The sequence below is a fragment of the Rhamphochromis longiceps genome, linkage group LG13 (assembly GCF_057381845.1).
Source record: "Rhamphochromis longiceps isolate RC_006_pf linkage group LG13, R_longiceps_female_GT1.1, whole genome shotgun sequence".
NCBI classification, from domain to species: Eukaryota; Metazoa; Chordata; class Actinopteri; order Cichliformes; family Cichlidae; genus Rhamphochromis; species Rhamphochromis longiceps.
In genome coordinates this window covers 22,837,471-22,863,799 of record NC_140569.1, presented here as the reverse complement: position 1 = coordinate 22,863,799, position 26,329 = coordinate 22,837,471, and the positions used below count along the sequence as shown (strand labels likewise).

The window sequence follows — 26,329 nt, the reverse complement described above, 5'->3', positions numbered from 1 at the left end:
ACTGAAAGTTTTTGTTTTTGTGTACTTTAAAATCATACCCGTGCCAGAAGAAAACTGAGTCTCCAATCAATACATTCAGTAACTCATGTAGTAAATCATACTTTCTCTGTCAGCATCTTATCGTATCAGTAGATAACTTTTTCATTCTTTTCTTTTCTAATCCTTTTTAGATAAAGGGCACGGTGCTTTTGTCAGGCCTGTCCTTTTAATGGCACCTCAGACACTATTTTTAAATGCAGATACTCTGCTTCAGCAGCACAGTGGCCTCTCTTCCTCTCTGTGGATTCGTGGTTTACAGAGTCAAGAGTCCCGCCCCACATCCGGACTAACGTCTGTTCCAAAAAGCCAGGGTGTGCAATAAGTACAACGCCTAACATCAGAATTTGTGTCTCGAACAAGACTTATATTTATCCCACAGTTGGGAAGCTGTTTAGCAAAAGGTGTGATCGAACTGAGCACAGAAAACTCTTTCATCAGTGTTCCTGAGATTTTTCTTTTGGTTTTAATTTTTTTGCAAGGCCTGTCTGCCAGAGCTGAAGGCAGCCAGCAGCAGCCACTCTCAAAGTTTTAAAAGAGGAAATACAACCCTGAACCACACAGGGCAGGAAATGGCTGCTGCATAGCTCTCTGTGAGTTGAATATTTCATGCTGCTGCAAGCATATTTGGAGTTTTGCCACAACCCACGTCAGAACAGCCGGTAACCAAATCTGTGAGAACTGTGACATCTGCTGGTAAATCATGGGTACTAACATGGTTGACACTGCTGGGCTTTTCTGTTGTATGTATGGCATTTGTCAGTATCCTCTTCTTCTTTCGGCCGTTCCCTTTAGGGGTCACCACACTCGATCATCTGCCTGTTTTTCACTCTATCCTTAGCATTACATTTTATCACACCAACCTTCTGCATGTCCTCCTTCACTATATCTATGAATCTTCTCTGTGTTCTTCATCTTGTTCCTTCGGCCTGGCAGCTCCATCCTCAACCTCCACGGTCCAAATGTAGTCGAGTGGTTAAAATGTAATTTAATAATTGAGATATATAGGTTTTCTCTTGGGATGTTAGAGTGCCCGTAAACATTTTCTCTCATCATGTTCTTTTGAATCTGTTTTTGGTTTTTAAAAATGGTTTTAATTTGGGGTTTGTTAGGTACATTTACTTGATGTTACAAACCTCCGCCATGAGGTGGCAGAATTGCCAAGAACAGTAGTTTCTACGAGGGTTGGGTTTCAATAATCGATTTTCCAATTCAAATCGATTTTACAACCACCAAACAGCTAAAACAGCAAATCAGAGCAGGTAAACTGATTCCACACAAAGACGTGAACACAAAGCGCGGACCCAATGCATCAGAATCTGCGAGATGTCGGCTTTCTCTCCCAACGACACGGACAGAGTTCCTAGTAAATGTGCTTGGAATGTGTTGAGACTTTGTTGTGTCAATAAAAAAAGTTATAAAGCAACATTTTAATGAGATGGTTTATATGTTTGTAGTTGTTATTAGTGATCGGCACCTGCAGGTGCTAGAGACCGCCATGTCCTTACATGTGTAGAAAGACATAGTCTGCAATCTCCAGTGTGTCGCGTGATCGCGTGGTTTTGGTTTGGCATTAGTTTGATTATGTGTGTAGCCACAGGCATATTTTTTCATTGGATGTTTTGTGTTTTTTGTTTTCGTATCTTATCTGTATGCCATTAAATCACTTCAAGAACTCCTGCTATTGTGTCCTGTGTGGCAACTAGTTTCCCAGGCTACACACGCTATACTCTCCACGGCACATGTCCAAAACATCTCAGCCTTTCTCTCCAAACCGCTCAACTGAAGCTGTCCTTGAGATATACTCAGTTCCAGTCTTGTCCATCCTGATCGCTAGCTCTGCCACCTCTGGCTAGGCCTCTGGTCTTTTTGTCACTGCCACGGTCTCCAAACCATCCTTGTAACCCAGAGATTTATTTTGTGTGCACTGACCTCGTAATTTGTGATTTTGCTCAAGTTTAATTCTAGCACCCATGGTTGTAACGGTGCTGAAAGTAAGCAAAAGTGTAACAGGTCCACTTTATATGAAAATCTATAAGTGTTATTATTTACAACATATTGAAGAACATATGATATATACAGTGACTATACAGCTCTAAAGCTGCAGTCGCAGTTGTCTGGGCCTTATTTGATGCATGTATGCAGGCCCACTGCACGGTGCGGTTTAGAATTACATTTCCAAATTTTTACATTTGTTTTTCAGGAGAGTTTGTTTTCATCTGGGTGGATTTGGTTTGATCTCTAAACAGTAATTCCACACTTGCATGGTCAAAAACCATTGTTCTTCTGACCTTGGTTTAAGTTTCTAGTCTATTCAAGTGTGCTGTACTGTTGCTGTCGGGTGTGGTCAGCACTTTTCCAAGGTGAATCCAATTTCTTTTTTTTGCAGATGAGAATGGTTTTACTTTGCGTAACGACTTTGTGAATGCTGAAAAGGAATTGGCATCAAAACCAAACTGTCAAAGTAAACGGAAAGAATGTCATATAGACCTGAGACATAATTTCCAGGCAAAAGTAACAGTGAAAGAATGATTTACATCAAAAATGAATTTGCCTAATTCTGATCAACAAAAAGCAAAAGTGTGAAATTGAAAAGTTATTTCAAGCATATTCCTCGAAACATCACATTTATTTCATGCTAGTTTTTAAAGGACAAAAAGTGGAAAAAGAAACAACTGACTGTTGTTGTTGTTGTTTTTACCCGAATAAAGATTCTTTGAGCAAATGCACTGTGCTATGTTTGCAGATTTAAAATCTTCAGATTCTCACACAAAGTTTCCATCAACTAATTGAGTTGCATGAAACACAAACAAACAAATGTGTAGATATATATATATGACTTTTTAGCACAAGCTTGAATTCTTCAGCTGAGGTCCTCTACAACATTTATGCACTGTGGATTAAAAAACAAAAACAGGCACAAGTTACTATCTATCCATCCATTCACTTCAGTTCAGTTGAGTTTAATTCAGTTTTATTTATATGGCATCAAATTACAACGATGGTTGGTATTTTATTTTGCAGTGTAGAGACTCATGATTAAATCTGTAGCAGATGAGTTCTTACTTCTGAAAAATTCACCTCTATTTGACCTGTCCCATCCTTGTCCAAAGTTTTAAAGGAGTCTGTTGAAGTTAAGTGAACATTGAAATATTTTGTCTCATGTCAGTGAGACAAAAATATGATCATGAGGACAGAAACTCCCTGAAGAGAGACTCCAAGCGAACCAGGCAGCACAGGAAGTTGTCAAAGTCAATGGTGGGATTTGCTTCAGTGTAGTGGCCACAATTATGTAATTCAGAGGTTTTTTGATTGTGAAACCTGAGGAAAAAAACAAAGGCAAAACATACCTGACTGCTTCAGTCTTTACTCTTTCAGACCTTTCCAATCTCTGAAAGCCTCTTAAATGTTAGGGCAACGGTAGAGAAACAAAAAGGGTGAAATCTTGCACTTCTCGACAGCATTTCGCATCTCAGAGGAGCTCGTGCAGCCACTTTGTTCTGCATCTCTCTTGTTGTGAGAGAGTGTCATATGTGCAGTTCACCTGTCACCACACCCTTTATTTTGCATGCCAGAAAACTTGTTCCAGCTCAGCAGTTTCAGTCACAGACCACCTTCTGAATTTTGCTGAGTAATTTAAACATTTGACTTGTAACAAAAAAGAGTGCAGATGCCATAGTTTCTTAGTTTGTTTTATTTTTTATTTTTAACATGTTTTTATAGCTTGACAGAAGTTGTAAGAAATGAAAAGCAAAATACCCACCAAGACTACCAAGTTTTTCCCTACTGAACAGAAATATTTGCAGAAAAACCAACTAACATGGCATGTTATACATGTCAGTCATAGTATAGCCCAAAGGGACTTTAGCATTTGGAATATACTGTGTGAAAAGTAAATCAGAAATAAAGGAACTCTCTGTTGATCAGCTGATCTTTCTCTGTGCTCACATCTGAAAGGGGTCCTTGTTGTGTCGCTGTCAGGGCTAGTAGATTGCCAGGCACAGCCACTGCAATAAAAAACAACATTATGCAGCTAGCGGCCCGAATGAGAAGTGCTGAAAAACCAGCAGCCTTTGTTATATTCCTACACACCTGCTGCATGTTCAGCTCAATCTTGCCCGAGTCATCCCTTTCCAGGGTCTTAAACACTTCTGGTAAAGCAGCAAAGACAAAAATAAATTTCAGACAGCGATAAAACATGTAGAAGTGATGTTGCTGTGTTTAGTGACACTTACTAAAGAGCATTTCCAGTTTAAAGAGACAGCCTACAAAGCTGTCAAAGTGTATGGCATACTGAGCATCAGCGTAACGATTCACAACAGCTCTCAGCATAGCACTGTTGATCTGGAACCCTGGGAAACAAAAACATTTCCATCTTATCTACGGTGACCATATTTTGATTTCCAAAAAAGAGGACACTTGGCCCAGTCATGAAGAACTTTAATGATACTGTTTGCTTAAAGAAAAATTTTAAAAACATATTTAAACGATGCCTTCTGTGTGCTGTTAATGAATGGTGAAATAAAAAATGTCATGTAGGCATTTACAAGTCAACAAGTGCAAAAAAATAACTTAAAAACCTCTGGAATTAAATAATGGTACAGAAATAAGGCCTTATCTGTATAAGAAAAATTACCAGTATTGGGTCGGGACAAGGGAAATTTCTTTTGCAGTTCGTCTGAAAAGCTGCACTTGCGCTTTGGCATCTTTTAAACTTTTAAAGAGGCGCACTCTGTCCCGTCTGTGAGGCAGAACAACCACTCACAAAGCAGCAGCTCGTCGATGACGTCACACATATGGGTCCTCTGTAGGCCCATAGAAAAACCGGGACATTTTCATTAATCTCAAAAATCCACCCGGATGCCCCGGACAGAACTTTAAAAGTGGACATATCCAGGGAACCGTAATCTTATCTCCATATATTTGAGGAAGATCTGATGCTGGGGAAGTACAGTGTTGAAAAGATTTCATATATACGTAAACTCTACAATAGCTTAGGAGTCGTGTTACACAGCCTCACCCATGCATGTTTAGTTCCTGTGGAACAGTACAACTGAATAGTACATACAAGGCGGCAGTCCCCTAACTGGCTAATATAGTTCTATCACTTCTTTTCCATGTCACACAAATTAAAACACAGATAAACATTAATATGCACACACATGCTTTTGTCTGTTTGTGTAAGTCTCAGTAGTCAAATACAATATAATCCCAGAAAAATCAACTTTTGAAATGTGAATTTCTTGGTTTTTCACAAGCGTATCAGACCTGGCAGTTTCTAATATGTATATCATCCTATAGCCACAATGCCACAAGGAGTGACAGTGTAGTCACACCCTAAAGCATTCTCTTTATGCTCTTTTTGACTGTTGGGACCATTAAATAAGACTTGAATCCACAAACTTCTGTAAGGTCAGACTTAATGCAGTCAAAAGGTGATGCACCTGTTGGCCACTAAAATGAATCTATGTTCATAAGTGTTAATTATTAATTATTAAACATCATGCCATTGTCAAAAGAAACCCAAGAACAGATGAGAAACAAAGTAATTGACATCTATCAGTCTGGAAAGGGTGTCAAAGCCACTGCTAAGGCTTTGGGACTCCAGTGAACCACAGTGAGAGCCATTATTCACAAATGAAGAAGACTTGGAACAGCGGTGACATTTCCCAGGAGTGACCACGGACTCATCCAGGAGGTCACAAAAGCACCCAGAACAACAAAACTACAGGTGTGACTTGTCTCAGTTAAGGTCAGCCTTCATGATCCAACAATAAGAAAGAGACTGTGCAAAAATAGCATCGATGAGAGAGTACCAAGGAGAAAACCACTGCCGACCAAAAAGAGCACAAAGGCTCGTTTCACTTTTGCCAAAAACATCTTGATGATCCCCGAGACTTTAGGAAAACATTCTGTGGACTGACGGGACAAAAGCGGGACTTTTTGGATGGTTAAAGTTACCTGCTTTACTGGCAGCATCTCTCATCTCATGGGAGCTCATGGTACCAGATTTGTCTGTGTCATGACTCTTGAAGATCTCCTGTATGAGCCAAGAAGCCATGCCTTGCGTTAACATATACACAGATGTGTTCAAGGATAAGCAGCATGGATTTGAAACTATTTAAATCTCACCAAGTATTTTTGGATTTTCTTCCAAATCAACTGGAATTCCATCAGTCCCAACTTCCCACTTTCATCTTTCTGGACAATGTCAAGGTTACTATGAAGCTCACCATCAGTTATTTATGTACTTTAACTTCCAGATTATACGATTACTTAAACCTAAAAAAAATTGCAGTCGACTCCTTAATAGGATACATCCAGCAGACTGACCATAAGGCGACCTGTCTCAAGGCTGAATCCATCAGTTTTAATGTCAGACCCTGCAGGAAAATGACAACATATTTCTCACTCCAACTATTAATTCATAAAAAAAAAAGAGTGCTTTAAACTTTTGTTGTACTCACGCTGAGAAACTGCATTGTTTAAAATTTTGATCAGTTCAAAGGCGGACACCTCCGTGTTCTGTTTGAAAAGTGGCAGTCATTAACTTCAGAGCCAAATAACAGTAATAAAAGGTTCTTATGTCCCTCAACATACATTTCCAGCCAGCTGCTTGAAGAGTTGCTTCAATTGAGGATCTACATCCTTTTCAGATACCTTGTCCTGTGAGAGAAAAACAGAGAAGATAAAAACAACGAACTGATCAATTTGGACCATGAATGTTAAGCATTTAAGTTTCAGGATGGCATATATGCTTCAGTTTCAGATGTAACGAAGAAAGAAAAGTAAGTCTCAAAAAAGCAGTTTTATTTTATGCACGAACAGCTGTCAGGTATCACATTATTACCTCCTTTATCTTAGCATCAATTTTCTGCTCCAGTCGTCTGAGGAAAGAGAAACACACCTTTAGCACAGTCTTTCTGATTAAAAAGCTTACTTTTTTAGCTTTAGCTTTGCTTTTCAACTTCAGTGGCAGTAGAAAGTAAAGTGCTGAAATCTGAGGAATTATTCTGCTTGTCACATTACAGATACCTGGTTGCAGCCTCTTTTTCTGTGAACACCCTGAGAATGAAGCTGCCGTTCTTGTGGGGATGGAAGGTTGAGGGAATTATGGCATATTCTCCCGGTGGGAGATTGAATCGGCCACACACTTCCCGTGTGTTGATGAAATTGGGGCTCATGGCTACATGTTTCTGACGCAGCAGGACGTCAGGCCCAAGGCGGACATTTTTGCAACCTTTGTACTGAACAGATACAGAAAGTCAGGCTCCTCTCAATGCAATCAGTCGAGCTATGTTTGTGATTCTTGTGATTTCCACTTTCTTTTTCAAATTTCAGCTTAAAAGAGAAGGAAAGAGTTAAAGGAAAGTAGACATACAAACCTCATCTGGAACCTGCAAGAAAGGAAACAAATATATCTTAGAAAATTTGTCAGCTGTCAAAAAAAGTATGTGATTTTATGAGCAATATGAAATGAAGCTAAGGTACCTTATAAATGGCAAAACCGATTGTCTCGAGGTTGGGGTCAACCTTCATCAGCCGTCGTCCATCCTTTTGCATCAACCCCACCAGAAAGGTGCATCCGTGCTTCCCATCCAAAGGATTATCATCCACATCCTCTAGACGCAACAGGAACTGAGGATTGGATGGGAATGTGGCTGGACAGCAAGTCAAAATAATAATAATTTTTATAATCTGGACCATGAAAGGAGTTCTTATTCAGACATACAAGGTTTTTGATTTCATTCTAACCTGTGTGATTCCGGCAGCCGCCAGCAGTGGAGCCGACCCTCCACATCCCTTCAAACTGGCAGTAGTTCCAGTGACCCACATCATCACTAGTGAGTGTATCTGGGGTCAAATTACAGATCTCCAGCTTGGAGAAATTCCTGATGAAGTCTGAGTAGGACATCCTGAGAAGAACAATTTCTCCTTAAGATAATATTCGGATCATTTTTTAAAGCATGTGTCTTAATGTTAAAGGTACTTTTTGTCCAAAACCTCTGCACGATTTAAGGAAACCACAAGGTGGCAGCATTTTATCGGAAAGTAGTTGACCAGCTTGAACAGGATTACAGTTTTAAAATATTTTTCTTTCTATGTTGTTGTTCAAAGTGGTATTACATACAGTCCAGCTTTAACTCAACTTGAGATGATGTCTTTTGCAACATAATACCTGGATGGTTTGTCATTCTTTTGATCGTTTTGGCTTGTTTTAGAAACTTTTACACGATTCTTCAATGAAGGCTTTTTTAAAGCAGTTTTGATCATAAAGAGCTTTTTGATATTATTCTATTATCATAAAATTGTAATTTTCAGTCAGTATAATGTAGAAGCATGTAGAATTACCAGAACTCTCCATCTTCAGCCACATTGTTTAACTTCAACTTCTCATCTTCAGTGACATGGCTCCATTCACTGGATCTAATTTTGATATTAGGAAGAATCCTAGTATTAATAAATAGTAGCTAATGATCCATCCATCCATCCAACCAAGCATCCATCCATGCCACTTATCCAGCTCTAACTTATTCCTGGTGCACAGAGGTGTTCCCAGGCCAACTGAGAGATATAATATCTCAAGGTTGCCTTGTGTCTGCCAGAAACATCTCACCTAAGAAGCATCTAGGTGGGATCCAAATCACATGTCCCGAACCACCGCCACTGACTTCCATCAATGTAGAGAACCAGTGGCTATATTCTGAGCTCCTCACACAACCTTTATATGTACAAAATATAAATATTCACCCATCACTCCAAGGGCCTGTCCATTCCACCTCACCCCACGGGTTCCTGATGCGAACCAACTGCACTTGTTGCCCTTTAAAATTAGCCTTGAAGAATAAAGCACATTTAATAGGAATCCAATGTAGTGCACGCTTTTTTTTTTGTTTTCTTTTTTAATTTGAATACCAGTTCACAGTCTATATAATCCGCGTACCTCCTCTGCACCGGTGAGAGAGTATGCATGTCCTTTTACAAGCTTTAGAGATGTAACTGCCTCTGACTCATAGGCACTGGTGATCTGAAAACAGCGAAATTTAAATCCAGTGTGATAATGTCTATCAGACTGATGTCATGCTTATGTGCAAACTGTAATGCAAATCATGATGCAAATAAGACTTACATCAATAGAGCAACCCATCAGTGAACCCAGGCTCAGGGCCCTCTGAATAATGTGAAAGAGATTTGCTGGAGCCTCTTTTAGGTTGTATGTTTCTGCAATTCCTCCGGTGAAATCCTCAAAACCCTCAATAGTGTTTCCTCCTGTCAAAGCCTCGTAGCTGCCATACACCCTGTCAGGCACAAAGGAACATGGGTAGTGTAAATGTATATGTGTACACATACACGCCATTATGATGAAGCAAAAAAATATATGAAGAGCTATCCATACTTAGCGTAGGCCTTCTCCAGCAGTGCGCTCCAAAACTCTGAGCCCTCCGCTGAGTGAACAAACAGCAGCTTTCCATCTTTGGTGGGCAAACGATCATCAACCACCACATCCACCCACTCACCAAACTGCCAGAACTGATAGAAAACATTGATAAGTGTGAGTGCTTTTTTATTAATGAACAAGATTTTGAGATCAAGTTTGTTGAACTGTTAACTTAGCACTGTTACCCGAGCTTCTGGTCGGTTCTTAGTGACAGGTTATACATGATCTGGTGAACGGACAGGTTCTTAAAACACTTTCCTAGTCTGTTTGCACACCCAAAGCACCCTAAACCTCTGAAAACATTAAATACACACTTGTCTTGTAAAAGTGCAAGGAGACTTTTTTCCTCGGGGGTGATTATTCTATCATCTAACTAGGCAGATAATAAGTAACTTCTCTAAATGCTTTCTCATACATTTTTACTGTATATGTGTGTATGTGTGTGTGTGTGTGTGTGGGGGGGGGGGGTGTTAGCAAGCGCATCACCTGGACATGCCCTCAGGTTGTCAACACTGTCAACATTGTGACACGTAGTAAGCGCTGGGGCCTGTTAAAACTTATCCAAACACTAGTGCTGTGTGATATTGCAAAATTTGGTGCCGATCTGATAGCAAGTAAATACGGAGCCAGTATTTTTGATACTTTCAAATTAAAAAGGGAACTGTAGTGGTGATCTGCGTGCTGAGAGTTATGAGATGAATCATCATTAGTTTTCAAATTCTGAAGACATTTTAAGGACCACTAAATCTTTGTGATTTATACTAGTTAATTTTACAAATAGTAATCCACAAAACACAAACAATTTTTTTAGACACTGAATGTAAATGTGCTTGTTTCACAAGGTCTTTGGCTCAACCTCTGTTGTTTAAATAGGCTATAAATAACATATACAGTCAGCACAAAAAGGTTCAGACATGTTTAATAGTGTATGTCTAAGGTATATTTTTTTCATAGCCAAAAGTAAATCATAATTTATTTGACACCATACAGTTGGCTATAAACTGAACTAAGAGGATATAAACAGTATTGATCCTAGTATCAATCTGATACCAATACCAGCATTTGTATCGATGCAGTCACATCTGGACTGATCTTCCCTTCAGTAGTTGGCAGAGGTGGGAATAAGCACTTTGGTCAAAAAAGTTAACTGAAGTGCTTTGAATGACAGTACAAATCTGTTTGAACTGCCACAAGGTACCGCAGAGTGTAATCTAATTAGTATTATATGTATGTCACTTCTTACCAAAAGTGTAATTGTATTTAGAATTTATTAACAAAACCAGATAAGAAAATTAGCAAGTGGAGCAAAAGTTTCCTGACCTGAAAGTGAAATATCCCAGCATAACCTTCAGTAAAGCTTTGGTCAGGAGGCACCACACGAGCCAGAATGTCCTGGTTCAAAGTCAGAGAAGCTATGGCAGCTAAGAGCCAGCAGTCACCTGCACGGTAAGGACAGATATATGACTACATGCCCTGAGGTCATGGGCAGCATGTGCTGGTCTCAACAGCGTAGCAGCTTTGCAACCAACAAACAACCATTGCAGAATATGTGGGTGCTACTCACAAATGTCTAAAAAACACAGCTCACCTCATTATTGAGCTGTCATCACTTACCCAGAGTTCCCTGCCGAATGTCCGTCCTTGTAGCGCCGTCATCAATGAACTGAGGGTTGGAACAAAGCTCCTGCAATGAAAGCAAAACATCCTTCAGTAATGGGAAGTACAGTATAATTAGATTAATGAATAAAATAATGAAAATCTTGTAAATATGATATGTTTGTGTTAAAAATGATTGTTTGCTTTGTTGGCCTCTTACCGTTGGCCTCTTCCAAACGATGCCCTTAGTCTTTGATGAGTATGGTCCCAGCTGGTTGTAGCCCAGTGATTTAGGCTCAGGAGGAAAGCGATCGTCCTGAAACAGGTGGCCGGTCTCCAGACACTGCTGCCGCAGAGCCTCATAATCTTGCTTGTAGAATTTCACTGCCTGTGCGTTGGTGCCAATGCCCAATTCCCTGTCTTGCTGACGGGCCAGTCGACTTGCTGTAGATGTCATCGTCACAAGAATCCGGTCGCAGTAAATGTCCTTCTTTGTCCTTTCTTTCAGGCTTCACTGATGAACAAATCTTTCGCCAGGTGAACACAATCCGAAGTACCTTTGTGTCAGCCTTCTTTATAGCTCTCTCAGGTTCTTGGAACACGGGGTCAGGTGACAAACAGGGTGGGGCTGCTAGGACAGGTGAGGCAAACAGCAGCCAACAGCAGCTCTAAGCAAATCTGCACTAATATGGCAGTGACCACAACTGAAAGACAAATACGGACTACACCCAAGAGACATTCTTATCCTACATTTTAATCTCATCTGTATGTATGGTGGAGATAGGTATGCCTCCCACTTTAGATTTGGACTTTTACACATTCTGTAATAATCTATAGAAGTACCATAACCCAAAAAATAGAGATGTTTTCTCTCCAAGCGTGATTACATGTGGTAACTATAGTTAAGAGTTGTGAAAGGGACTCTTAAAAACATATAGAATGAAGCAACCATCAAACTGAACTTGAAAACAACTGGGATCTAAATGACACTGCAACACTAAGCCTGGTTGATGCACAGATCCAATTGCGTGTAAACATATACTCTTATTCATCACATCCTCCATGCAGAGCACAGCAAAGTTAAGCTTTAGTCAAACACTTCCTGAAGTCAGTTTGATCAGGAGTTACACTGACTGCAAGCTGTTGGCACGAGTTGTTGTTGTTGTTTTTTTCTCTTTTAACAGAACACGATTCATGTGCGAAAGGCAGGAAAACAGACACCTGAATACATACGACTTCTTTTAAGAGACGATTTCCATCTTAAATCTTATCCAACACTGGAGCAAAAGCAGCTCATGAACGTTGCATCATAAACCCCTAACCGCTGTGTTTACACTGTCTTGTTTATAAACATAACATGGAAAATGAGCGTCAAAAACAAGCATAGCCTTCAGACATAATAATTCATTATTATTTACCACAGGGTGGGACTGCACTGAGCTCCCTGTTGCAGCTACTTTGAACCAAAAGTTTTGCATGAGAGACAAAAACAGGAAGAAGGCACAATACAGATTTCCAGGGGCGGACTCAAAAACAGGACATTAATCACATGATGTCTGTTACCTTTGACAAACAGACTTCACCTGCTGTCTTTGTGTCAGCAAAATGTAATGTTGATCTTACTGCAACATTGCTTTACCAGAACACAACAAACCAACACTCTTACAGCTAAATAAATCGAATCCATCTATAAGTACAACAGTTCTTGTGTGTTTATGACATGTTGTTTTAGTTCTCTGCAAAGGCCTCGGCCGATTCACAGACTTGAACTGCAATATTAGCTTTTTTGGCCACTTGGAGGCACTGTGATAGTCGCGTATTTTTAACTTCCGTTAAAAACAGGCCAGTTCAAATACCTGAACCTGAACAAAGGATGAGATCATATTTACACCAGCTATATTTGTACCTTAATCTTTGTAGTCATTTATAACACTTTATCTCCCTGGTAATAATTATTTGGTGTTATCAAGCTTATGATTAACCTTTATAGCGATGATATTAAACTCTCACAAATGTAGTTTTGCTTTCGGTCCTATAAACACCTTTTGAATATAAACACGAGAACTGAAGACAGAATCATTTATGATTGCATTTACACATTGTTTGTATTTCGGTGTTTCTTTAGCTCGCACTTAAAGAGTGCGGTTCAGCTATTATTGGGTATTTAATATTTGGTTACTATTTGGTTAATATTTGGTTACCTTTTTCAGAAAAGCATGATTGTTAGTGTTTTATTCATCTACTCTTAACCCAAGATAAGCACTGATGTAATGATCAAAATAAACTCTTCATTGTTAGAAAGACAACCTGAAGTCAGTGCAGGGCAGAGGGTTATGTACTGTAAGCATATGAGACAATGTGCCCTAAAAAATGACAACTACAGAAACTGACTAAAGAGACTTGAGAGCTCTGACTTGACTGCAGTTCATTTATCATGCTTCTCCTGCGCTGGCACTGCGTTTAGGATAATTGCCATACGAAGTCACTGTTAATCAGATGCTTTCCAGATGGTATTCCATGGTGGATCAAAATCTGATGGCACTTTTTGTGTTCATAATCTCCAACATTACTGGCAGAAAAATATCCGAAAACAATGACAGAGCCGCAGATGGCTGCAGAGGCTCTCTGTTGCAACCTCTCCTGAACCTTGTCTGTACATGTCAATCAAAAGTTGAACCAGAAACTCCAAATTTTGGATTCATCACTCCATTCTTAATGGTTTTTAGTCCGGTTCTTGTGTAATTTGTCATATCTCAGCCTCTGTCTCCGTTTCCTTTCTTTTTTCTTGACAGGAAAAACTTAATTTTCTGATAAAACTTCAGAAAACAGATGGTTTAACTGAAGGGCCAGATGAATCCTGCCTCAGGTCTTTGATTAACCTTTTCCTATTTCTTAAAGAGATGACTTTCAGATACTGTTCTTCTCCCAAGGATAGTTTTTAGGCCTGCCACTTCTACTTTTGCCCTCAGGTTGTCAGGACCCACCTCACACTGTGCCAATATACCAGGTTTTAGGCTAATAGCTCAAAATAGTCAGGTACAATAATCAAGAAGATTTCTATTTAGGCCTAAATTTGACGGTGTTATACAGTATTACAGAATAATGTTGCAGTCAGTTGTAATTTCAGCCTTTCATATTTTCATAGCGTGATATTGACCAATGTAAGTGTTTTGTTCATGGTTAACTGCCATCTTTAGCGCCTCCAGCGGCAGTGTGTGGTGGGTGTGAGCGGTGGCCCCTCCTCCTGTAGGGGCGTGGGCGGTGCAGCAGTGTGGACGGTGCAGAGGGGTTGGACCTTGGCCTGGACCTGCGATCCAACGGAACCAGTGTCTCCACCAGATTTATACAGTTTACTACTGTATCCAGTTCATTTGCAAGGAGCTGGAAATTAGCGTGAAAGCGGCGGTGAGTGTCGTTTTGTGCGTTTTATTTCTTTGTTATTTGGAGAGCTTGAAGTTAACGGTGCCTTGTGAAGTGCAGGCCACAGTGCGGTTTGTTTGATTTGATTTAATGCATGCTTTATCTCTCGCAAGAGTCAAGACAAATAACAGCCGTCTAATTCTGAGATCACAGATTTAATTCAGCTGCGTTATCCAGGGTTAAATGAGAGTGTGAATGTGCTCTGCTGTTACCAGAAATCTTTAAAGCGGGTGCGCGTAAAGACAGGCCTGCAGCACACTTCTGAACAGGTGCTCTAAACCATTTGTGTAATGACATAATGTCACTTTTAAGTCTGGGGCCTGTGAAATCACAAATGAACTGAAGGAGCAAACGTGCATTACTCAGACACTAATACTGCTCCTCTGTTTTTTGTTTTTATTTTTTTATTGACAGACTGTTGTTTTTTGTTAGGGTGCTGCTGAAGTCCTATTGATTACTTTATTTGGAGGAAATAAAAAGATCCTTGTGATCAGCAGTCTTTGAAAGAGCAGAGAGGAATTCCCGCAGCTCAATGGGGAGTGGGGCCTCAGAGCGGGGGCACGATGGCCCTTTAAACAATGTTCCTGTCTGCGGGTTGTTTTTACCAAAAGCATAGCCTGTTTTTGCACACCAGCTCATTCTCCAACCTAACCATTTTTTTCACGAATGTCCTGGCCCCCTCACCACTGCAGCTCCAGCCCAGTTTACCCTTCCAACTTTCAGCGCCCAGATTATTTACCTAACTTGGCTCATTTGGATTCCTTTTGAGGCAAGTAGAGAGCCAAAGGATCTAGTCAGCACTGATTCATGAGGTACCAAATTCAAGTCTAAGGGAAGTTTACGTCTTTTGAACTCATGATTTCCTTGCATAGGTTTTTTTCTTTTCCTTGAAGATTTGAATATAGCCTGGAAAATAAGACACCCCCTCCCCCCCAATCAATTTTAAACTCTGCATTTCCCTTGTATTGTGTATCTGATTTAAGAAGAAAAAAAAGCAGCTTATGTGAATGACCTTTCTCTCTGTTTTTGTCTGATTCCCCCTCTCAGCTTGCAAATACAGACAAGGTATCACATTTCTTCTTTTGCTGCTCTGGGTTCAGGGTGGTGATTCTTATAACACAGTTACCCATAGTCACTATTCTTTGTTAATGCCATCACTTATCATTTGGTTTTCATGATAATACAAAATGAACTTGGAGCTAAACTAAGAATGAAAAAACTGAGTTATGACAGGTTTTACCAGGGAAACTCGCAGGATTTGCTTTCTGTGGGGCCGTAACCTGGAATGAGGAAATACTGAGGTCATAAATCTGGTCACTTTGCACCTCACTACACTCAGAAAAACAATTCTTAAACATTTTGAAAAATTTTGAAAAAATGCATTTTATTAAGTGAAGGAATTGTTATTTTTTTGCATATGAAATGTAAAAAAAAATCTGAAATGCCTATTTTTTAAGTTGTTTACATTACCTATAAGGGACAATAATAATAATAATAATAAATGACTTGACAGACCTCAGTGTTCTCAGAGCCTACAGCCTTCACTTTTATGCTAGATGCAAGCTAACATCATAATGCTGAATTTCTGCGTCACAAAGGGTTCCCAGCTAGCTGAATGCAGGTTTTGATTGCTGTATTATAACTCTTAGACATGAGTGTGTCACAGATTAGCTTGCTGCTATTTATAGATGACACCGTGCATACCCAACCACCAACTCTGTATTTTTATCTTGCACCAGCATGTATTCAGTTGGAGGGATATCTGCAAGCATATATGCCAACAGGCTCCGGGCGGAAGGGATGGGTTCCAAGGACCAAGCTGTGCACTTTGCGGGCCAGGATTACGAGGCACTGAAGCAGGAATGTCTGGAGTCAGGCTGCCTGTTTGAAGACCCCTATTTCCCTGCCGAGCCTCCATCTCTGGGCTTTAAGGAACTTGCCCCCTATTCCTCTAAAACAAAGGATGTGGAGTGGATGAGGCCCACGGTGAGCTAACCGAGAGGATGCACAGGCACCGTAGTCTGTAGTCTTATATGAGAGTCTGAAATTTAAAAATAACATTTATTTTGCAGACATTTATATAAAGACAATTAAAAGTTTATTGCTTTTGGCCCATCTCATATGATATTTCACAACTTGTGTGCTGTTTTGTCTGTCGCTGGACATGACTGGACCTGCCAGCAAACATATCGATGGCAGTTTCTCATTTCATGTCTGCCAGCTCAGACAGAATAAGACAAGTAGAGACAGGGACTTCTCTGACCACAGCAGCTGTTGGCATGTAACACATTCTCTGACCGCTCCCTCCCCGGGACATTTGTTTACAGTGCAGGAAGTTGGCACATAAATGATATGATGCGTCAAACATTATAGTCATGATAACGAGAAAACACACCCTCTTTTCTGAGGTTTTACATATCAGGACATAAACATTATCTAGTCCTCTCCAGTTCTTGGAATTAAATAAATACATCCTCACATGAACAGCAACACGCAATGCGTTACACAATGTTATTCTTCAGTAAAGATGACGCCGTTACGGAGAAACAGTGTTTGAAAAACTAAGCACTGCCCATGATTCATTAGCTTGTAGTGCCACCTTTAGGAGCAATAACATTTTGCTTTCTTTATGACTTTATTAGTTTCATATCACTGAGGAGGAATTTTGTCCCACTTTCCTTTATGGCAGTGCTTCAGTTCATTGCTGGTATTTGTTTATGCACAGCTTTTTAAGGACCGACCACAGCATTTTAGTCAGGTTGAGGTCTGGACGTTTGCTGCTGTGCTTGGGATCATTGTCCTGTTGCTGGATCCAGTTTGGGCCAGGCATTAACAGTCAGACAGATAGCTTCATGTCCCGCAGCTGCAAAACAAACCCAAATCATCACTCCTCCACCACCGTGCTTGACAGTTGCTACAAAGTGTTTGTGCCGATATGCTGTGTTTGGGTTTGTGCATCAAGACCAAACATCTCCCCTTTGGTCTCATCTGTCCAAAGAATATTGTTTCAAAGTTTTGTGATTTGTTCAAATGCAACTTTGCAATTTTAAGCCATGCTGACACGTCCTTTGTTTTGTTTTTTCGGAGAAGAGACTTTCCTCTGGCCACCCTTCCAAATAAGCCACACTTTTTCAGTCTTTTGCCAATTGTGCTGTTATGAATGTTAACATTTTACATGCTAACTGAGGTCAGTAGAGTTTGTAGCTCTTGGGGTTTTTTGTTTTTGCAGTTTAACTAGCATGATTTGACATTGGGGTGAATTTGGCGAGATTTCCTCTCCTGGGAAGATTGGTGACTGCCTTGAATGTTTGCCACTTGAGAGTAATATTTCTCACTGTTGAATGATGCCCTACATTTCATTTGTAAATGGCCTTCTAACACTTCCCAGATTGACAAACAGCACCTGTATCTTTCTTGCTTAGCATTATCTTTAACACACTTGCTTCAGTGAAGCAGTAAGGGTTTTCCACAGTCAACTTCTGTGTTGTTCTCAGACATGCTAAAGGCTGTATTGTTTTTATTATGTCCCAATACATAAAAACCTCAGAATTTAAAGAGGGTGTGCTTTCTTTATACAATGACTGTAGATTAAAAAATGTTCAAATCTTTGACTGTTTGATTTTTGATTTCCAAAAATATTTCTCAGAACAACTTATTTTCTTTTTTTCTCCATAGGAACTAACACAAGACCCTCAGTTCATCGTTGGTGGTGCAACCAGAACAGACATCTGTCAGGGAGCACTGGGTGAGTCATTAATGCTGAATGAAAACCAGGACGCCACAGATGGATGGAGGTTCCTAAAGCTTTTTTTGTTTTTTTTTAAATTGCAGGTGACTGCTGGCTCTTAGCAGCCATTGCTTCTCTCACGCTGAATGAGAAGCTTCTTCATCGGGTTGTCCCACACGGTCAGTCCTTCCAAGACGACTATGCAGGAATCTTCCACTTTCAGGTAATTTCACATCATCTTCTACAAATTCTCTTTGCAAGCACTTCATTTGGATGGAGTTCTTGATTATTGCTCTGTGTTGCAGTTCTGGCAGTTTGGCGAATGGGTAGATGTCGTGATTGATGACAGGTTGCCAGTAAAGGATGGGGAGCTAATGTTTGTCCATTCAGCTGAGGGTAATGAATTCTGGAGTGCACTCCTGGAGAAAGCTTATGCTAAGTAGGTGTCTGCCCGCTACATCGCTTAGCATTTAACAGCAAGCCATAATCTGAAGAGCTGTTGTGTACGGCAATCAATGTGAAGTGTGTTCTTGATGTGCTATCAGGCTGAATGGCTCCTATGAGGCTTTGTCTGGAGGGAGCACCACTGAAGGGTTTGAGGACTTCACTGGTGGTGTGTCTGAGATGTATGAGCTCCGCCGAGCTCCAAGAGATCTCTACAGGATAATTGGCAAAGCGCTGGAGAGAGGCTCCCTGCTGGGCTGCTCCATCGATGTAAGTGCTGAACACATTTTATTAAAAGCACCCCTGTTTCTTTCCATGCTAAAAGGCTCATACTGAGATGCACTAATCATGTTTTATATAAATACAGATCACCAGTGCCTTTGACATGGAGGCTGTTACATTCAAGAAGCTTGTGAAAGGCCACGCCTACTCAGTCACTGGGCTGAAGGAGGTCTGTTTGCTGTTGTTTGCTGGATTGGGCATCGTTTTTAGTCTCTGCCTGACCGTGAAAGTTGTGGTTTTAATTTTTCTGTCATTCTGCTGTTATGTAGGTTAATTTCCATGGCAACACCGAACGCCTCATCCGAATACGTAACCCTTGGGGCCAGGTGGAGTGGACTGGTGCATGGAGTGACAAGTGAGTGTGTTCAAATATGAGTAATATTAATAATGATAATAATCTTGATTTCTTAGTTCTTTGTATATTTATTACACTTACATGTTTTGGATCAAACACTTTGTTGTATTAGACAAAGATAATCTGAGAAAATACAAAATCCAGTTTTAAATTATGATTTCATTTATGGAAACTGAAACTTTGTCATTCAAACTTACCTGACCTTGTGTAAAAAGGTAATTGCCCCTTAAACTGTAACTGGTTGTGCTGACCTTGGCAGCAATAATTACAATCAGGCCTTTGGGATAACTGGCAATGAGTCTTTCACATTACTGCGAAGGATTTTGGCCCACTCTACTTTGCATGACTGCTTTAATTCAGGCATGTTGGAGTGTTTTTGAGCATAAACAGCCTGTTTAAGGTCATGCCAAAGCATCTCACTCTGATTCAAAGTCCAGACATTGAATAGGCCACTCCACTTTGTTTTCTGTTAGCCATTCAGAGGTGTTTCAGATTGCTGTCCTGGTGCATAATCCAAGTATGCTTGATTTTTAGAGCATGAACTGATGGCCACACATTCTCAGTTAGAGCAGAATTCATGGTTCTATCATTTACAGCGAGTCTATTTGGTCTCTAGATTCAGCAGGTTTGGCAGCAAACAGGCCGGTGTGTGGCTAATGAAATTGAACTCAGCTTTCCAAAAAAAGTGGATAATCACAATTAATTCACGATTTAACAAGGAGGGCAATTTTTCACAAAGGACCAGGCAGCATTTTTTCTTTTAATGGACGAAATCATGATTTGAAAATGGCATTTTGTTTTAACTTAGTTTGATCTGAAACATGTCAACATGACAGATATTTAAAAGAAATAACAAATCAGGAAGGGTCAAATACAGTGCACCATCTTCACTAATTGTTCTCGCCTGCTTTTCTTGTCATTTGTAGTTCTCCTGAATGGGATCAGATCGACCCTTCTGAACGAGAAGACTTGCATCTGCAGATGGAAGATGGCGAGTTTTGGTACTAGATGATTTTAAAGAAACAGACAGATATTTTTGCCTGGATGAGAATATTGTGTCTTTGTCTTAACAATAAGCTACAACAAGGCTTTTAGCAAAAACTCAGCATAAACAATCAAAGTTTAAGAGTAAACACTAAACTGACTCTGACCATAGATAGAAAATCTTTGCCTTTAAATCCATTTTGTAAAGATATAAATGTGATTTTATTCCATCCAAAAACAACTTAAAAGCAGTGACTTGCTGCTGGAGTGTTATCTTGTAAAAAAAACCCAGCTGGTTTGTTTGTACAGCTGTAATTACGAGTATAATGTTCTGTTAATTATTTCCTTCTGATCTATTATAGTGCTAGGCTTACTGTTTCCCAGCTTCAGGTTTATCATTAACACACAGATATGAGAGTGCTGCAAATTTGATCATCAAACTCTTATAGTGAGTGAAAAAGCACAGTGTTGAACTAGCTGTTTAAGGAAAGCTACAACTACATCTTCCAGGATGTCCTTCAGTGATTTCATCAGGCAGTTTTCTCGACTAGAGATCTGCAACTTGACTCCAGATGCTCTGAGTGACGACAGCCTGAGCCACTGGAACACCATCAAGTTCTACGGCACGTGGAGGAGAGGGAGCACCGCCGGGGGCTGCAGGAACCATCCCAGTGAGTCCTAACTGTGTATACCCCACAAACATGACTTTTACAATCAAGTGTACACAGTTTCCGCAGGTGAGTGACTGTTGGACCATGAAGCAGGCTAACATAAATGTCCCGTCTGTGCAGACACGTTTTGGATCAACCCTCAGTATAAGATCACGCTGCTGGAGGAGGACGACGACCCAGAGGACGATGAGGTGGCGTGCAGTTTTTTAGTAGCCCTCATGCAGAAAGACCGGCGCAGATATCGACGTCAAGGTCAAGACATGCACACCATTGGCTTTGCTCTGTATGAGGTGCGAACAGAGAAAATCTGTATTGTCCCTTTGCCTTGTTTGTATGTTTAAAAGGATCCTCATGCTCATTCCTTAAACTCTTTCCCCTGTTTTTGCAGATTCCAGAAGAGGTAAGCAGAGCATCACTTTACTACTTTTTAAAAAAAATTCATTACCATTACTCTTAGTGTAATGTGAACCATGTGTGTCTGTGATTACAGTAAATGGAGCTAAAAGCCTGCATATGTATTTGAACCAGTGTTCTGCTTGCTGCTGCCTTTAGTACAGAGGCTGCCAAAATGTCCATTTGAAGAAGAATTTCTTTTTGAGCCATTCCTCCTGTGCTCGCTCGGAAACCTTCATCAACCTCCGGGAGGTGAGCACACGGCTCCGTCTGCCTCCAGGAGAGTACCTCATCGTTCCCTCCACCTTTGAGGCCGGTAAAGAGGCCGACTTTGTCCTAAGGGTGTTCACTGAGAAGCAGTCAGAGACCGAGTATGTTTACGCTTGTATTTTGTTATTTATTTTCACCCATTACAATGTGTGGAAAAGGAGGCCTTGTACCAATAGAGTTTGTCTGTTGCAGAGAGCTGGATGATGAAGTCTCTGCCGATTTGGGAGAGGATGTACGTATACATCAGTTGGAAATTTTAAATTATTACACGTATTGCAAGAATGCTAAGGCTTTTTGATTTTACACCCTGTACCTACCATGGTTTGCTTTCCTACAGGAAGAAATAACTGAAGATGACATTGATGACTCTTTTAAGGCCATGTTTGCTCAACTTGCAGGAGAGGTAGGTTTTGAAAAGATCTCTCTTACTGCTTAGCATCTTTTCACCTACATACTACTTTTATATAATTATCTGATAAAACACCATATGTAGTGGTAATAGTTGCGTTTGCAGTATTCATGATAGGAACAAAGCCAGTAAAGTTGCTCTTAGTTGCAAAGTTTAGTTGTCCTTCATTGTTTTGCAGGACATGGAGATTTCTATTCATGAGCTGAGGACTATTCTAAACAGAGTCGTCGCCCGGCGTGAGTGTTCTCTTTATTTTGGGTGCAATTCACATATTACTAATACATCTCCCATTACTGTATTAGATTCCACTGTAGTGCCCATTCCCTTTAACTGTGTGTCTTTTTTTAGCCAGATGGTTTGAAGAAGGTCTTTTTTTTTTTTTTTTTGTCATTTCAGACAAAGACCTGAAGACCGATGGCTTCAGTATGGAGTCTTGTAGGACCATGGTGAACCTGATGGATGTATCCTCTGGTGTTATCACACCTAAATCTTACAAAACTGACTATTTTAGGCATTAAATTGTGCCTTTAGCATGTGATTTGTTTGGCCCCTTGACAAAATGTTTCCTAGAAAGATGGTAGTGCTCGTTTAGGACTTGTGGAGTTTCAGATCCTCTGGAACAAGATCCGAAAGTGGCTGGTAAGAGCGATTAAAACAGGAACGTTATACTTAGATTGTCTGTATTTCTATTTATGTTACCGTCTCCTTCTCTCAGGTCGTTTTCAGACAATTCGACCTCGACAAGTCAGGGGCCATGAGCTCATATGAGATGCGACTTGCTGTGGAAGCAGCAGGTATAATTTTTCATATCAAAGCATCATATTGACACAGCTACACACTGGCTTGCCTGCTTGTTAAACCAAGTATAGGTTAACAGCCAATCACATGGCGTCTCTGAGGTTTACAGAGAATGGTCAGAAACAGAAAAAAATATCCAGTGAGCAGAAGTTCTTTGACCAAAATCTCTGATGAATTGTTTCAAGCATTTTGACTCTGTGCTATTAAGAACTAAAGCAACTCTGAAGGCAAAAGCAGATCCAACCTGGCAGTAGCAAGGCATACCTAATTATGCTATAAAGTAGTCTGCAGAGGGACGTAACACTGACCACTAAGTGAATACTAACCCGTTTTAAACTCTATGTAGGTTTCAAGCTGAATAATCGACTCCACCAGATTCTGGTGGCCCGGTATGCAGAGAATGAGATGATTGACTTTGACAGCTTCATATGCTGCTTGGTTAAGCTTGAAGCCATGTTTAGTAAGTAATGTTGACAGACACATTAGAAATAAAAGCAGCATAGTGGCACCATATTTCATTATTAATGCAGTGGCAATAAATGATGAAAACTTTGAATTAATAGGGTCTTTCCGAAAATTTGACGAGGCAGGATCAGGAGAGGCAGAGATGACCCTGACAGAGGTGAGTGCTGTTTTAAAAAGAAAATGTATCCAGTATCCTTTTGTCAAACTTTTCTGTTTGTCTAACTTTATTTGTTACCTTGCTAGTGGCTTTATCTGACCATGTGTGGTTGAAGAGAACCTTCTGTTAAGGTGTATCGAGTAAGGGCACAGTGCCTGCAGACTGCCGTGAAGCTGGAGCTATGAAGACCCTTTCGCCCTAGAAACCTTCAGATCCTTTTACACATCCCACCTCAGCTTAAATAAAAGTTGCAAAATAGCTGTGTAACAGAAAACCAAAGTCCAGCAAAGCCAACGTGGTGCATCCTGGACATATTTTAGGATCTATGCAAAGCTACAGCATGTAGCCGTCACCATATGATATAAATGTGTCATCTTTATTTACAGAGCATGGCCATGTGCATGTAGAAAATCACTAGCTGCAATGTTTACTGCGAGTTGGTTTTACATGTTTTAATTTTGATGTCACTCTCTGCTGACAATTTCACTCTTTGAAGTCTGTCTGAGAATCTGTTTCTGTGCTATTTCTAAAAGTGCTTTAGTTTCTCAGTAATTGTGCATTCATTTGTTTAAATCTTTTTAGTTTTAGTGTTGAGTCAGCAGTTTCACTCTTACACCTGTAGGTGTCACTACGGAGCCAATCTGATGTCAGTGACAAACTTGAAACATTTAATATGTACTGAGTTGAACCTGTTTAACATGACGTTGATGAATTGAAGCCACTCACCTCTTAGGTTTTTTTTTTAACTAAATTGCACTTGCATTATAGTTGAAGCTGCTTGAGAAGTTGCCTCACATTAATAATGTATCCGTTCACTTTTAGTGACCTTTACAGGAATCACATGATACTGATGATTGCCTTATACACACAGAAAAAAAAAAATCATGGTACGAACAACCAGTAAAATGTGCCAGTCATGTGTTACGAATGTATTTCGTGCCGTCAATAAATATTCAAAGGCTCATGATGTTTTTCCATTGTTTCCACAACACAAGTTTGCCCCACATTCTCTTTGGCTACTGGACAAGAAGTGTCTATGCTTTAAAGGTAAAGCCTGTATTTATTGTAAGCTTTGGGATGCTTCTGTAAAAAAGACATGTTTATAAAGATTTGACCTAATTGCAGTACCAAGTTAAAAACCAAAAACAATTGCAATAACATCTGTTCGTTTAAAGTTTATTGAAGACAACTTGAGCACAAAATGTTCACATATTTGACACAGTTAGACAAATGAATTAGCAATTGCCAATACTTTAGAGTAATCTCCCTCTAGTTTACGTAGATGTGTGGGTACAGGGACTTTAATCCTTGTTCCTGTGGGGTTCCCATTGTCCTCAATGAGTACAACATTGTTAGAATCAAAGCGTGGAGCCATCCGCTCTCCAGGCATTTTGTGTCCAACGATAAGCGCCTTCTTCTTTTGTCCTTTAATGGCAAGTAACACTCTGTCACCAACTTTTCCTACGCCGTTCTTGGTGTAGACATGGATCACTCTCGGAGGACGGTGATATGGAGTATTTCCAAGAGAACTGTTGTCCACTACACGTACTCTTGTCATTTTTTGAATGGCTGCAGCAACAGCAGATACACTGACAAGACAAAGAGTATATTAGTCCTGTCCAACTTAAGGAGTTAAGTTCATTACTCATTACCAAGCATCACTGACCATGACAGTCACTTAGATCTCTCAGTCAGCAGGTATGCAAGTAATCCACTTTTCTACTAAAATATAAAGCTAAATATCATGTGATATTGTAAATTGAACAAGTTGCCTCTTATACTGCTCCATAAGCACTTAATAAAGAAATGATTCAGGGCTGGCTCATGGGGGTAATTTAGGACACAAACTGCACCGGATAACTGAATTAGAAAATTCAATTGTATAATAGGACATTGAGGCTGAGGGGCACGTCACTGCTGTAAAATGAAAGTGTTCAGCCTGTCCTATGAGACCAGCTCTTGCATATATTTCAGGAAAACTGTTTACATGTGACTTTAGAAGAATAGGGAAAAATACTCACACATGGAAGGACCTTCCCTTCAAATAATAAAAAACAAAAAACAAACAAACCTCACATCCTTTTTTCCCGCATGTCTGAAAATAATCAGCTCATAAAACCCAGCACTACAGCTTGACTACTAATGACTTTAGACATTCACTATTCAAAAGTTTATTCGGGTTTCCATCCACGCCTTAAACTTAGATTTACAGTAAATGCAGTTTAAATATATAAGAGTTTAAAAACAGCACTGCGGTGTCACATACGCACATTACGCAATATATTTAAAGCTGCAATAAAAATGCTACGTTTTCTGGTCAACTGGATTATTTTTGCTGAATTGGTTTCTTTAGATGGTCTAACAATGGACACAATACAACATTTCTAAGAATTTTACCTGAAATTCCTCTGACAATTTAGGGACGCCGTCTCCATGAGTAGCCCAGAAAGGGATCTTGAGAGCCAGGGAAGAGCCATAATTACAGCAAATACTATGTCCGCTGAAAAGAGAAATAGTGTGTAGTTAGCAGCTAGTAAGCTAAAGGCATTAGCTAACAATCACATGGAAGCCAGACTAAAGCTTATAACAGAGCCGAACACTTCTTGCTTTATAGTCTTTGCAACAAATACTATATCACATATAATAATTATAGAAAGAAGCTTTAAGTTTAAAACAAATGTCTCGCTAATCGTTACCTATATTTTAATTACGCCCCATGCCAATGTCAAAAGTATGGCGTCATCAGCAGGCGACCACCAACCGACCTAGCAGATATATGCGTTATCATGTTGTTGTTAAATAATTCTTATTGCACTTAAGAAAATATGTTTTTATTTATTTAGTTTTATACGTATTACTGCGAACCATTTCATTTCCGTACAG

General features: G+C 39.9%; 3 protein-coding genes across 5 annotated transcripts; 1 reads left to right on the top strand and 2 right to left on the bottom strand.

Annotated features, from left to right (window-relative positions):
• Positions 1–3,712: 3,712 nt before the first annotated feature.
• Positions 3,713–11,788, bottom strand: LOC146655841 (calpain-2 catalytic subunit-like). Its single transcript, XM_085428497.1, has 21 exons — positions 11,292–11,788; positions 11,090–11,159; positions 10,796–10,914; positions 9,434–9,567; positions 9,167–9,335; positions 8,981–9,064; positions 8,788–8,873; positions 8,389–8,463; positions 7,792–7,952; positions 7,528–7,697; positions 7,422–7,433; positions 7,072–7,283; positions 6,887–6,923; positions 6,637–6,702; positions 6,504–6,561; positions 6,355–6,419; positions 6,169–6,237; positions 5,998–6,076; positions 4,272–4,388; positions 4,129–4,187; positions 3,713–4,043 (listed from the first exon to the last, which is right to left on the bottom strand). Exons 1-21 carry the CDS (start codon positions 11,526–11,528, stop codon positions 4,020–4,022), a joined length of 2,103 nt encoding a protein of 700 aa, XP_085284623.1. The 5' UTR covers positions 11,529–11,788; the 3' UTR covers positions 3,713–4,019.
• A 2,525-nt stretch (positions 11,789–14,313) lies between these two features.
• capn1a (calpain 1, (mu/I) large subunit a) lies at positions 14,314–24,458 on the top strand. 3 transcript variants are annotated; one of them, XM_085428494.1, is made up of 22 exons: positions 14,314–14,476; positions 16,231–16,477; positions 18,167–18,236; positions 18,323–18,441; positions 18,524–18,657; positions 18,764–18,932; positions 19,030–19,113; positions 19,214–19,299; positions 20,226–20,300; positions 20,794–20,954; positions 21,075–21,244; positions 21,343–21,354; positions 21,507–21,718; positions 21,810–21,849; positions 21,955–22,020; positions 22,205–22,262; positions 22,423–22,487; positions 22,597–22,665; positions 22,742–22,820; positions 23,171–23,284; positions 23,388–23,446; positions 23,533–24,458. In XM_085428494.1, exons 2-22 carry the CDS (start codon positions 16,232–16,234, stop codon positions 23,557–23,559), a joined length of 2,115 nt encoding a protein of 704 aa, XP_085284620.1. In that variant the 5' UTR covers positions 14,314–14,476; position 16,231; the 3' UTR covers positions 23,560–24,458. The 3 variants fall into 3 exon arrangements, with proteins under 3 accessions (XP_085284620.1, XP_085284621.1, XP_085284622.1); XM_085428496.1 differs by lacking the exon at positions 14,314–14,476 and adding an exon at positions 15,540–15,556; XM_085428495.1 differs by lacking the exon at positions 21,343–21,354 and having other exon boundaries at positions 21,075–21,263; positions 21,514–21,718.
• Positions 24,459–24,606: 148 nt separating this feature from the next.
• mrpl14 (mitochondrial ribosomal protein L14) lies at positions 24,607–26,227 on the bottom strand. The gene is made up of 3 exons (XM_085428508.1): positions 26,143–26,227; positions 25,844–25,946; positions 24,607–25,035 (listed from the first exon to the last, which is right to left on the bottom strand). The coding sequence occupies exons 2-3, from the start codon at positions 25,921–25,923 to the stop codon at positions 24,669–24,671; spliced, it is 447 nt and encodes a 148-aa protein (XP_085284634.1). The 5' UTR covers positions 25,924–25,946; positions 26,143–26,227; the 3' UTR covers positions 24,607–24,668.
• Between the last annotated feature and the right edge of the window lie 102 nt (positions 26,228–26,329).

Coding starts and splice junctions, on each gene's coding strand:
- LOC146655841 (XM_085428497.1), bottom strand. CDS start 11,528: ATGACATCTACAGCAAGTCGACTGGCCCGTCAGCAAGACAGGGAATTG. Junction 9,336..9,433: donor CTGGAGAAGGCCTACGCTAA/GTATGGATAGCT, acceptor TGTGCCTGACAG/GGTGTATGGCAGCTACGAGG. Junction 6,562..6,636: donor TCAAGCAGCTGGCTGGAAAT/GTATGTTGAGGG, acceptor CTTTTCAAACAG/AACACGGAGGTGTCCGCCTT.
- capn1a (XM_085428494.1), top strand. CDS start 16,232: ATGTATTCAGTTGGAGGGATATCTGCAAGCATATATGCCAACAGGCTC. Junction 21,850..21,954: donor CTGCCGATTTGGGAGAGGAT/GTACGTATACAT, acceptor GCTTTCCTACAG/GAAGAAATAACTGAAGATGA. Junction 22,488..22,596: donor CCATGGTGAACCTGATGGAT/GTATCCTCTGGT, acceptor AATGTTTCCTAG/AAAGATGGTAGTGCTCGTTT.
- mrpl14 (XM_085428508.1), bottom strand. CDS start 25,923: ATGGCTCTTCCCTGGCTCTCAAGATCCCTTTCTGGGCTACTCATGGAG. Junction 25,036..25,843: donor AATTGTCAGAGGAATTTCAG/GTAAAATTCTTA, acceptor TTGTCTTGTCAG/TGTATCTGCTGTTGCTGCAG.